Raw genomic sequence first — 12,544 nt, 5'->3', positions numbered from 1 at the left:
TAGTCTATTCGGGTTTGCATTGGATGCAACCGGTGTATGCTTGGACCACATCATTTTTATGCAGCCTCAAAGAAAAAAGCTTTGTTAGCACACTGAAACTGCACTGTCTTTTTGCAATTATCCAATTGTTTTTATTCCAGGACAGATGCACTATATAGACCCATCTATGCATTTGTTGAAAATCCTGATTATTTTAGAATATTTTTGGTTGGTGCTGCTTGTACCGTAGGCTGTGTTCTAAAAAAACTGCAAAAGAATAAATAGCAGAACAATTTCTAAATACATGGCAAGAAGACAAACAATAATAATAACATTTTTCATAGCAGCAATTCTCTTTATATACAGCAGTCAGGTGTATGCATGTGGGGAATCTGCGGTATCTATGTCATCTGAGTCAGTTGAGGTATCTGGGTCATCTGAGTCATCTGAGGTATCTGAGGTATCTGAGTCATTTGAGTCAGTTGATAATTCTGCTGTGGCAGTTGGGTCATCTGTGGCATCTGGGTCATCTGTGGCAGTTGATAATTCTTCTGTGTCATCTGCGGGTTCTGTAGATACACAGGCCAGTGTAGCTGCAAAGAAAGAGGATGTTGCTACCGGGGAAACCTCTGAAAAGAAAGAGGATGCTGCTGCAGGGGAAATCAGTGCAAAGAAAGATGATGTTGCCGTAGGAAGCTCTGAAAAGAAAGATGATGTTGCTGCCGGGAAAAGCTCTGAAAAGAAAGAGGATGCTGCTATTAACTCATAGGAAATTTAATATTTTAGAAGTCTAAATATTATTATCGATAAACTTGTATAAAATCAGTTAATAAATATTTAAATTAAAGAATCTTCATTTTTAATACACTATAGAATGCGTGTAGCAAAATATAATGTGCATGCATTGTTTTTCTAGGTCCTGCGTAACTTTAAAGCAATGTAATGCGCTTTCATCTACAGAACCACACCTAAACACTGCATCTTGCTAGCCAATCCAGAAATTATGCAAAAAAGCAGAGGCTTGGAATTTGCACAATTATTTCTTAGCAATGCATATGCCTGTATTCATGCATCACTTCTTGCCACATTCTTGGTTATTTGTGCGCGCTCATGTTTTCTCTAGCTTTGCTTATAAATCATGCAGAATTCTCTGGCTTAATTGGCACTTATTTAAGAAGGCTGTCCTGTGAATTCTGCATCTGCATGGAAGGGCACTTTCTTTCTGGAAATGAACCTGTTCAACTAGATCGGGGCGGTCTTAAAATATATTTTACTGCACAGCTGTTTTCAAACTCTGAATTTATTAATAATACCCCATATACGGAATGCCTCTTACTTAGCAGCTGGTATGAAGTCATCAATTCGGATGATGGTGGATGCTCCATCAAAGGCTCCGGATATTCCAGAAATAGACACATCTACAGGCTGCACCACATTTTCTTTTTTCATGTCTTCCTCTCCAACAGCTTTTATTGAAACCCCATACATGTGCTTGCCCTGGCTGTGCAGCTTAATCAGACTTTCCACGGTTGCTATGGAGTCGGCACCTGCGTTGACGGCAAGCATCTCTGGTATGACAAGAAGACCCTTTGCTATCTCTCTGACGCAGTAGTTTATCTTTGGGTTAGACGATCCGTTGTACTTTGCCATCTCTGTGTAGCACAGAAGCTCTGGCACTCCTCCTCCATATGTCATCAGCGGCCTTTTCACTGCAAGCCTCCCCACATTAATTGCATCGTTGAAGCTTCTGTCAACCTCCTCCAAGATAACGTCGTCTGTTCCCCGCAGCACAACTGTGCACACACCAGCTCCTGCTGATATCTTAATGTGCCCCTCCAGCTCCTCTACATGGTACTCCCCTATCATACTGTCTTTGATCTCGGTGATATCTACAACTGGTGTGAGCCCCATTTGCTCAACGCAAAGCTCAATCTCCTTTCTCTCCACGTCGTCAACTATCATAATCCCCATTCTCTCAAGGAAGTGCAGGCCCAGCTCAGACAGAGACTCCCGAATGATGCTTTTTTGCAGTATTATAAGATCAATTCCCTTGTCCTTTATGTGCTTGCACAGAGAGAGCACATGTGCCTTTTCCTCTCTTATCACCTGCTCCATTGCTTCATAGTTGTTGATTGTTACCTTCGCATCGATCGATGGCTTTGACTGCCCAATCGTGCACTGGAAAATTGCCATTTTCATTTTTCGCGGCACAAACTTTGTTTTCCTCTTCAAAGGCGCAGATAGAACGATCCCAGCAACCATTTCAGTCTCCTCCATGTTTCCCTTTATCTTTACTCTCCGTACCTTGCTTAGGTTAAGGTCCTGCTTCTCTTTGTCTGTGCTGTGCTCTATCACCTTCATTGTCACCTCTGTTATTTTGTCGATGTATGCATTTACTATCTTTGAGTTCAGAGCAATCCGAATGCAGTCCCGCACATTTATGCTTCCCTCAATTCTAGACGCATTTTTAATAAGCACGTCTTTGCACAGATTCTTTGCCACCTCCATGGCCTCTGCAATAACCACAGGATGCACCTTTCTGGACGCAAGGTCAAGGGCCTGCTCCACCAAAGAGCACAGAAGCAGTGTGACGCTGGTTGTTCCGTCTCCACTCTGCTCATCCTGCGAATGCGATATGTTACATATTAGCTGCGCAATGGGGTGCTTCATTTTCATCATTTTCAGGATTGTGCTTCCGTCATTTGTTATTGTTGTGCTTGCTCCCTGCGTTATCATTTTGTCCATTCCCTTTGGCCCCAAGCTAGTTCCCATCGTGGATCGGATCGACTGTATAACAACGCCTACTCGCTTTTTCACTTCTTCTGCTCTGCTTCCTTGCTCCTTCATATTAACTGAAAAGAATTTTTTGTCAAATGTATTTCTACAGAAAGAGCCCGTTGACCCATGTGTCCATCAAAGTGTCTGAAATAAAGCACTCAGAGAAGCTAACATGCATATCCACGGACAGAAAGCTCTATGGCGGATTTCTAGGAAATATCTATCTGCTGAAAGGCACTTCTCCTCGTGCTGTGTTTAAGATAGAGCCTCCTGTCTCTTTTATTGCGCACATCCCACTGGATCTTGTCGACAGAGTGCATGCTCTTGTAGATTCTTCTGCAGGCAGCTCCTTCCAAGAGAACCCTGCTTCTTTTCAGAACTTTTCTATTAAGGACTATATAATAGGAGACTGGGATGGAAATGTCTATATTGCAGGAGTAAAAATAAAAGTGTCCCCTGGTGCATACCCAATAAAGCACATCCTTCCAACTCCCCACGGCCTTCTTGTCTGCGATACCACGCAGATGTATATGGTGCAAGAGGGCGGAATATCAAGCATGCACATTGGAACATGGCCCTTTGACATTAAATGCACAGACGAAGATATTACTGTTACAGCTGGATATGCCATTCACTATGCTAGAGTGGATGGAGACAGGTTATCCGCATGTGGAAAGGCAGAATTTCTTCGAAATGAAAGTCACACTGAGTCCATCACATGCATAGCAGAGGAAGAAACCTCGCTTGTAGGAACTATTGGAGGCTGGATCATGGAGCTAGAAAATAGCAGTGAGCAGAAGCACTGCACTATCAAAAAGGTTTTGAAGGTGGCAGGGGAAAAACTAACTGGGCTGCTCTTATATGCATGCATGGGCGCGTCCTTTTATATATGCAGCACACCAACCTCTATATATGTTATAGATGCAAAATGCAGAAATATTATAGAGTCTCTAGAAATAACAAAGGACAATGGAATATTTGCTATTGAGTTTATGGGCGAGCACAAAGACATGCTTGCCATATTCGATCGCAATTTCAAAATATACACAATAGATCTACAGTTTTTATTTCCCCAGACAGAAAACAGAGAGTCCCAGGCACAAGACACTCCTAGTACCCAAGCAGACACATACGATGACCTTCTTAGAGAGCTGAATGCAGGCAAATTTGATTGAAGTAGTTCTATGGATCTCCTGACTTATGAAACCATAGGATGGTTTTTGTCCGCATGTGAGCATATAACTTGTACCCAAGCAGTGATGTGTTTATTATTTCCACTGCTTTAAGCAAGTAATTAAATAAACAACCCTTTATAGTCTACAAATTACCGTGTTTTAACAGACCTTGTGCAGTAAAATCCTACTTTAAACATATTTAGATGGGTTTCTGCGCCATAGTCAAAATATCCTTAAATAGGTCTATTAAATACAGCCCAGTGCACTTCTATGTTCAGCCGTCAATCTGTTGCTTTTAATAAATAATGCACATTTTAATTTCTCTTCAGTGAATAATTTCTAAAAAGCAGCTAATGCTAAGAAAATAAATATTTAAAATTATAAACTCTATACACTTATATACCTGCAACCTGCTGTAAAATAATAAATATAAAAGCCAAAAAAAGATAGAAATATATGAAAAGAGAATATCATGTAGATATAAAAATAAATTAAAGCTTATCACAGAAAGCAAGCCAAAGAATATATTTGGAGCATAGCTGCCCCCCTTTCACATACAACTCTAAATAAAAGCAGTATGTAAAACATACACATTCTACTAGATATAATAAGCAACCAGTATAGTAAAATTCACTTTTATTATTTATACTGCTTACTAAATATTCTTTTTCTGTCTTATGGGTGTTCCTTTTCCCAGATCAGCAATATAGATTAATGCACGTTAATATTTTCCCAGGTCTTTCACTGTAGGCTAGCACACTAAAAGGGGCTCTAATTGTTTACACGCAAGTCGTCTTTGGCTGCTTTGACTTTTGACATTTTATTTCCCTATGGACAAATAATTGGCTGGTTTTCATTATGACTGTGCAGCTGTCATTAGAAATTTATCTACGGATCAATATGAAAAGAGCCTAGGTCTATAGGTGATTTTCTATTTACTTAAATAGTTCTAAGTGAAGCGTCTTCTGCTTCTAGATCATAGCTAAACCAATCAGATTATGAGCCCTCTAATTTCTAATAATGGATGGATTCGATCACTTAGATCTTGTATGCGGGGATACAAATAAGTCAATATTATAACATGCATTGGTCAGTAGTAGATCATACAAAATCTATAAATAGAGGTAAAGAAGTGCATATATCTAAACTAGTATGAGCAAGTATAGTACTTCAAAAGGAAAAAATAAGCTTTGTCTCTTATTTATATGCTGCAGCATTTTCCTTGCTTCAGTAGTGATGTGTGGCAAATTGCCCCCCAGAAAACAGCAGAACCAAACAGGAAATAATTCAAATGGCAGTGGTGGAAGAGAACGTGGAAGAAGTTATGAAAATTCTCCATATAAGCCAGAGAGAATATCTGCTCGAAGAAATAACGTGTCTCCTAGAGGCTCTAGATAAACTCTTTTAAAGAAAGAATAAAAGGTTTAAAGAAATGACAGAAGGCACTGCATGTAATAGTGTGTGCCTGATGAATGTATTACGTAGACCTCAGAAACCATTATAAGAAAATAAATGATCTATATGGAAGTTTTTGGAGAGTGCTGATCCTTGGTTCAGACTATATTTTTAGAGTTATAATTTTAGTAGTCCTTGCAGTCTGTATAAACTAGCAATCTAGCAAAATATCGTATACATGAGAGTTTGCATAAAATCATTCAGATAACAAAAGGAACAGATGTATTTGCTGTGTATTTAATGAATTTGAGTTTAATATGACTGGAATTAGCTGCTTACAAAACAAGTTGTGTTGATAGAAGGCATACTTTACTTTCTCCATAAGAGAAATCTTGTTACTTCCTCATTGCTTAAACATGAACTTTATTTATGTCTGCGCAGGGATACTATACAGCAGAATAAAACAGTGCTAATGCACAGTAAAATTCCAAAGTATTTTTTGATAATATGCAGTGGTTAACATGCAAGTGGATATATCCATTTGAAGATGTACATATTTTATATATGCTTCTCTAAAGAAATCAGTGCACCAGTTTTTTAATGAAAGGTATTTTTATTGAATAAGATCCTGTCAGAGAGGATACCTATACGACTTTATTGATCAAGAAAAGAAAATTCAACAATATTCAGGCTATTCCTACGGGGGCCATAACACTTCTGTATTTTTGACTGCAGAAGTCAGTGCACCGGCTAGGAAAAAATGGCGTAAATTATAGCCTCCCATGATCACAAGAACCCTTTATATAGACATCCCCTTATATAGCACTTTTCTCATATAGTCTGAATAACCCAAAATGAAATAAATTCTTTTAGAATTATTCTTTCTAGAAGAAATAGCTTTTATTAGAATATACTAGCAGAAAGATTACTGCAATTCAGGTTAAATAATACATACAGCTAGGAGTAGATAAATATGAACAGATAGATATAAAGGGTACATAGGTCAGTATTGGTGTATATCTCTAATATTTAGCAGTTTATTTAGAAAATATATCCAAAACACTTTTACTAGGGAGTCTTTCTAGAAAATTAAGGGTTATATCATCTTGATCTGTTCAGGGCAGATATATATAGAGTAATAAAGTGAACTTTAATGAAAGAAAGGCTATGGATAAATGCGATTTGTTGCATTTTAATAGTACTAGCTGTGACAGCAGCAGTAAAGGAAGAAGATAGCAGTGACGAGTCGATTAACCTTATTAATCCTCGGCAGGAAACTTCTGGTCAGCGTGAGACAAGTGCAGTAGAAACAAATACCCTTTTGGACCATCGAAATAAGAACTCTACAGACTGTGTTCAGGCATCTTCAAATAGCTCAGAGACTGTAAAGCACGTTTCACATGAGCGCCCAAAAACACATTTTAAATTGGTTGCTATTTTAACAATTACTCTCATACTAATTTTTGTTCTACTTGTTGCAAAAGATTCTATTTGGGATCTTCTAATGAAGCTTCTTTCTTTATTGTCAGATTTAATTAAAGGAAAACGCGCTCCAGCTGGTGGATCAAGCAAAGGAGCTGGTAATACGCAGGGTATGCCTGATTTAAACAAAGGTTCGAATAATCCTTCTAATATTCAAGGTATAGTCGACGCGTCTAATGTAGCAAACAGTGTACCAAAGAATCAGATGAGTAAAGTTCCATCAAATAAAAATGAAATACTTAACCCAAAGCAAGTGAATAAGGTAATAGAGCATATACCTAAGCAGCCCAGTGCACCTCTTGAGCCTATTGGTGAAAGACCTAGTGCGCCTGCCGAGCCTAGTCGAAACAGACCTAGTGCAGCTCTTGAGCCTAGTGGTGACAGACCTAGTGCGGGTGCCGAGCCTAGTCGTAATAAGCCTAGTGCAGCTCTTGAGCCTAGCCGTGATAAACCAAATCAGCCAAAAGTACCAGCTGGAAAATCAAAGCCATCAGTAGGTATAAATTTAGAAGCACCTGACATTAGCAATTCAAATAAACCCTCTGAGAATAGCAAAGTCCCTTCAAATAAGAAGCAGGGATTAAAAGATATCCCGAAGCCTGGGGATTTAAATTATCCTAAGGTGCCAAACCATCCTATAGACAATAAGAGTAGTAAGAAGACTAAAAAAAGTAAAAAAAAGGTTCTTGTATTGGACGGCGGCATATTTAAGAATATTGCAGATAAATATAGACCAAGGTCAAATAAAAATAGAGATATAAATGGAAATAAGAATGGGGATGTGAGAATTAATGAAGATATCCCTGATATTCGAGATGCACTTGGGTCTAAAAGAAAGCTTTCCGGGTTTAAAACAACAGGAAAAAATTCTCAGGGCAGACTTAATAATAACGCCTTTAGCAGGATGAAAGGATTGAGTGGTATACCAGCCAACAAGATGGGCTTTTTGCGTAATATAGTTGGTAGACTGGATGCTAGCTTTTTAGTAAAAACTGCCTTGTCAGGGATAGGCATAAAGGTAACAGGTGCTATTTTTGCAATAGGCGCTACTGCATTTTTAGTGGGCGCAGCAATTGGTCTTATCAAAGCAGGCAGTGGGGCTCCTATCCATGGGTTAACAGATGAAGAAACATATAAGCTATGCGAAGACTTTATAAATAATGCTACTGCAGCTGCCACTTCAACTGCAGCCTCACTCACTACTAGTGCACCATCCAGCAGCACAGCCGCAGCCATACTCACTAGTGTTGCATCTAGCAGCACAACGGCAGCATATACAGTCATTGGCACAGAAACTGAAACTGACTTTTTCAGTACAACAGTGGAGATATCTGAAAACATAAATGATATCCGTGAAACCACTGTGGGTTTGCATTTACAAGATACAGTTGTAAAACTGATAAAAAGTATAGATAGAAACCAGAATCTATGCGCAACCCTAAAAGATTTAGATGGTTCTGCACTTTCTGAAGTATTTAAAGCAGAGGTAATTTTCACACCAGGTGGCACCCCAAACAAGTCCAAAATGAGACTAATGGCTGTATTCATCCCATCCATGAAACAATTTAAAGCTATATTTGCAGTGAAAAGCTCTAATGCAGTAGATCTATACTCCATTGACTTTGATCTAAATACTATTCATTAATAATGGGCGTCCATTTTTGCATTACATCTGAGTTTTCTCTGAAATATTAGACATGGTTTTCCTATTCGTCATATTATTTATTATCGGCTATATAGTTTCGTGGGCTGTATTTTGATTAGAGTGTGAACCACAACAAATCAATAATAAGCTACTATATCTTCGCGATACACAAATATACATTGGCCTATAAACAAACAGAACCCCTCATGTCTTATTGGCTACTAGCCAAATTCTTGGGAAAACAATGTCCTTCCATTTTGGACTCAGGGAGGTTTCACGTCCATAGGACACAGAAAACCAAAAATTACTTTATAATTTCTTTGCTTACAATAAACCTGCTGAGATGCATAACTATTTTTCATCTTAATCATTTATTACTTCTCTTTTTATAAAGAAGCAAGTCTGTCCCCAAATATACTATACACTGCAGATGCATTCATTAAAGACTGCTCTTCAGCAGCTGCCTGGCAAAAAGCGCTCTTGCAAAGTGCCCATGGCGCCCAAGGCAAAGAAGAATTCGCATGCGAATTAAAGTGTGCAAATTTTATTTTGTCTATGAACGGAGGACAACAGAACCAAAGCGGGTATTCATCCGGTTTTTACGGCTCAAGCCCACTCCAGAGACAAACACAAGATATGTACAGAGAGCCATACGGTGGGTCTAACAACATGTACTCAATGCATCAGCCGCAGCACAGCGGGTATGGAAATCAGATTCCAGATGATTCACCAATTAGAATTCTTCCAACGGTGCCAGACACATCCATAGAGCCGTTTTCTATTCGAACTAAGCTAGATAATAGCATATCCGTGAGCAGCTGCTGCATTACTTCTCTCGACGTATATAGCCCACACACTCTAGAGGAGCTTCGCTGTGCCGACTATGCAAAGGGAAGGAAGGGCACAATTGTGCCCAGGTCTGGATTTCACAACTCATACTCTGGATCCAGCGCGTATATGCAGAAGCCAATGGATATGATGGGGTCGCAAAACATGTTTGGCCAGAATAAGCCTGCTGTTTCTGGGGGATTCAGCTCTTTACCCACGCCATCCTACTCAATGCAGCCTCGAATGGGGAACTCAGGCATGTTTTCGTCGCCCACCCAGCCAAGCACGCCAGGAAATAGTCTATTTGGGCAGATGCAAAACACAGGGAACACAGCATTTGGGCAGAGCACAAACTCGCCTTTCATGGGACAGTCATCAAACAATTCATTCCAGCAGCCACAGAACACATCCACACTGGGCGGATTTAGAAGCATCTCGCAGACTCCAAACTCGATGCAAATGCAGCAGACGCAAACACCCTTTTCATCAGGGCTGGGGGCGCAGCAGCAGACCATGCCAAGTGCCTTTAATAACAACAGCATGCTGGGCGCAAACCAGACCATGGGGCAGCAGTCCATGCTTGGGCAGACACAGCACTCATTTGGCAGTCTTGGGACAAATGCGCTAGGAAACAGTGCATCTGCTAACCAAAGCGGAACTGGCATACTAGGCAACAGAAATACATCAACTGGAGAAAACTCCTTCTCAATGGGAATGGGCAGCACTCCTGCAGGATCCAGCCTGTTTGGGCAGAACTCGCAGATGCAGAGCTCGCTTGGCAATCGAACAGCAGGGCAGCCATCTGCCTTTTCATCCTTTGGCACACCAAGCACAGGCCTGGGTATGGGAGCAACCCAGACCTCTTCTCTTGGCGGATTTGGCGGAAGTAGCACCAGCACTGCAGGAGCACCGGGCCAGACTCCAGGCTCAAGCACGCTGGGCACAGGACTATTTGGATCGCAGCAAAGCACAGCAGGTGGACTGGGATCTTTTTCGCAGGGCCAGAATACAACTACGCAATCTGGCCTGGAAAACACAGGAACAGGCATTCTTGGCGGGCTGGGAAGTACCAAGCCTGCAGACCAATCCACCACAACCCCTTTTTCCTTTGGATCATCCTCTGCGCTTGACAGCAAGCCTGCCTTTGGCAGCAGTCTAGGCGGGTCTTTGTCCAAGCCTTTTGAGAGCTCGTCTCTAGACAACAAGCTAACTGGGTTTTCGTCTTCTCTTGGCGGCGGAAGTGCTTTTGGGCTTGGTACAGCTGGAAGAAGCACCCTGCAGCCGCAGAGCACAAGTGCATTTGGAACAAGCAGCGCGTTTGGAGGGAGCACTCTTGGGGAAAACAAGATCTCTTCTGGCACAGGGGGCGCCTCTGAAGACCCGTATCTTATAAAATCACTGAGCTTTAAGGAGTGCGAAGATTACAAAAAGAAGTCTATCATGGAGATACAAATGCCTCTTTTCAAAAAAGCACCTGCCACTAAGATTAAGTTCAAGCCATCCATATGCTTCAAGCAGTATGTGTCTACCACAGCAGAGGGAAAAGAAAAAAGCGCAGAAAAACAGAAGCTTACAAATGATACTCTTTCACAGATAGAGGAAAATGAATATTATACAATTCCTTCAATCAGCCAGATAAGAAAGATGCCAAGCAAAAAAGTAAGTGGCTTTGTAATTGGAAGGAAAGGGCATGGAAGGCTTGAGTTCCAGGAGGAAGTGGACTTGAGCAATGTAAATCTTGACACTGTAGAAAAAACCGTGACACTGGATAATGGGTATGTATTCCTTGTGGAGAACGAAGACAATATACGCCCTGGCGTTGGGTTAAACAAAGCTGCCAGAATATATGTGGAGAACCCCACCATATACAGCCATAGCACAGGGAAGCTTAGGCCCCTTTCAAAATCAGATCCTCTTTTTGCAATTATGAAGGCTAGGGCAATGGCCAGTATTTCTAAGAATGCAAATGTGCACGATGTTGAGATTGACATAGAGAAAGGCATGGCAGTTTTTATATGCGATTCTCTCTGGGCATAGTGCGGTTAATCAACAAATAAATGATCTTTACTATCTGCTCAAGGCTTCATCTATCTTTAAGGGCCTCTTTCCACCTCATATGCAGCCTGCATGCAACTGAACATAGCTGTAATTATATATACCCAGCATAAATATATATAATCCCTCTTTCTGCTGCACTTTCTCTCTTATTTTGTCTAACTCTCCTTTATAAAGGGGTTTTCATTGAAAAATATGAATGGTATATGTGGTTTGTTCTTTATTTAAATTGTCTTTGTTTTTGGAATCTAAACTCTTCATTCTGCAATAAATGTACATATTATATTCTGTGAAGCACAGAAAAATAAGAAGCAGCCCACCCAAAAACAGAGAACTCGCATAGAAGAAGGTAAAGAGCTGCAAAAAGAAAAAAAACACAGAAAGCACATAGAATGCAGAGAGCAAAGGTGCGCACAGCTATTTTTCTTATAGAAAACAGAGATGCAGTATGCAAATCAGAGTACGCACACTGTCCGTAAGCACCCCTATGATGTAAGGCTCTCCAAAATACCGTGCAGCATCTTGCAGTTCTTGGATAGCACGGTGACTTCTGGCATTTCTAAAGCAGAAGATACCCCCATCAGCAAGGATTTAATCGAGTTTTGTATGACATAGTCAACAGACATCAAAAGAAGCTGGTTAATACTGGTGAATATGGCATCTCTGCGAATTATCACCTCTTCCTGGGAGGACTCTCCAAATAGAATAGAACTCACCAGGTCCTCAAGGTTTGGAAGAAGGTCTGGGTGGTCTAAGACAATTGGAGACAGCTCTTTCTCAATGCGAACAAGAGCACTGCCCTCTGACCTATTCCGAATGTACATGTCTTCAAGGATGTCTTGCTTTATGACTTCAAACGCCATGCCTGGCGTGTTGAATAAAAGGCACGGGAGCAGCTTCTGTGTGGCTGCAAGTACTTTAAGGAATTTTCCATCTGCTGCAAAAATCCTTATTTCCTCTCTTTCCTTTAGCAGAGGAGATGGCTCAAAAGTTGAATTTATTTCTTTTTTGAAGGCAACAAAAGCAGTGTAGTAGGCAGACTCTGAGAAGTATGTGAGTACATCTAGCTGGATCTTCGCTTTATCAACAGGAAGTAGCAAAAGCTTTTTGCTTTCAACCCCTGAATGGGGCTGCTTTTTTGATGTTTCTTCTTTTTTGGCATCAGCCTGCAGACCGGGCATAGTGTAAATATGTAAACAATATGACA

General features: G+C 40.6%; 6 protein-coding genes across 6 annotated transcripts; 4 read left to right on the top strand and 2 right to left on the bottom strand.

The window, feature by feature from the left end:
- Window positions 1-283: 283 nt before the first annotated feature.
- On the top strand, window positions 284-748 carry NESG_02348 (uncharacterized protein; the record flags this gene model as incomplete). The annotated part of the gene is made up of 1 exon (XM_053049953.1): window positions 284-748. The coding sequence occupies one exon, from the start codon at window positions 284-286 to the stop codon at window positions 746-748; it is 465 nt and encodes a 154-aa protein (XP_052904124.1).
- Window positions 749-1,311: 563 nt separating this feature from the next.
- Window positions 1,312-2,826, bottom strand: NESG_02347 (uncharacterized protein; the record flags this gene model as incomplete). Its single annotated transcript, XM_053049952.1, has 1 exon — window positions 1,312-2,826. One exon carries the CDS (start codon window positions 2,824-2,826, stop codon window positions 1,312-1,314), a length of 1,515 nt encoding a protein of 504 aa, XP_052904123.1.
- A 26-nt stretch (window positions 2,827-2,852) lies between these two features.
- NESG_02346 (uncharacterized protein) lies at window positions 2,853-3,932 on the top strand (the record flags this gene model as incomplete). The annotated part of the gene is made up of 1 exon (XM_053049951.1): window positions 2,853-3,932. One exon carries the CDS (start codon window positions 2,853-2,855, stop codon window positions 3,930-3,932), a length of 1,080 nt encoding a protein of 359 aa, XP_052904122.1.
- A 2,548-nt stretch (window positions 3,933-6,480) lies between these two features.
- Window positions 6,481-8,454, top strand: NESG_02345 (uncharacterized protein; the record flags this gene model as incomplete). The annotated part of the gene is made up of 1 exon (XM_053049950.1): window positions 6,481-8,454. The coding sequence occupies one exon, from the start codon at window positions 6,481-6,483 to the stop codon at window positions 8,452-8,454; it is 1,974 nt and encodes a 657-aa protein (XP_052904121.1).
- A 555-nt stretch (window positions 8,455-9,009) lies between these two features.
- On the top strand, window positions 9,010-11,319 carry NESG_02344 (uncharacterized protein; the record flags this gene model as incomplete). The annotated part of the gene is made up of 1 exon (XM_053049949.1): window positions 9,010-11,319. The coding sequence occupies one exon, from the start codon at window positions 9,010-9,012 to the stop codon at window positions 11,317-11,319; it is 2,310 nt and encodes a 769-aa protein (XP_052904120.1).
- Window positions 11,320-11,822: 503 nt separating this feature from the next.
- On the bottom strand, window positions 11,823-12,518 carry NESG_02343 (uncharacterized protein; the record flags this gene model as incomplete). The annotated part of the gene is made up of 1 exon (XM_053049948.1): window positions 11,823-12,518. One exon carries the CDS (start codon window positions 12,516-12,518, stop codon window positions 11,823-11,825), a length of 696 nt encoding a protein of 231 aa, XP_052904119.1.
- Window positions 12,519-12,544: the final 26 nt, after the last annotated feature.

Source organism: Nematocida ausubeli (assembly GCF_000738915.1).
Source record: "Nematocida ausubeli strain ERTm6 chromosome Unknown supercont2.5, whole genome shotgun sequence".
Classification (NCBI taxonomy): Eukaryota; Fungi; Microsporidia; genus Nematocida; species Nematocida ausubeli.
This window is presented reverse-complemented; position numbering and strand designations above follow the sequence as displayed.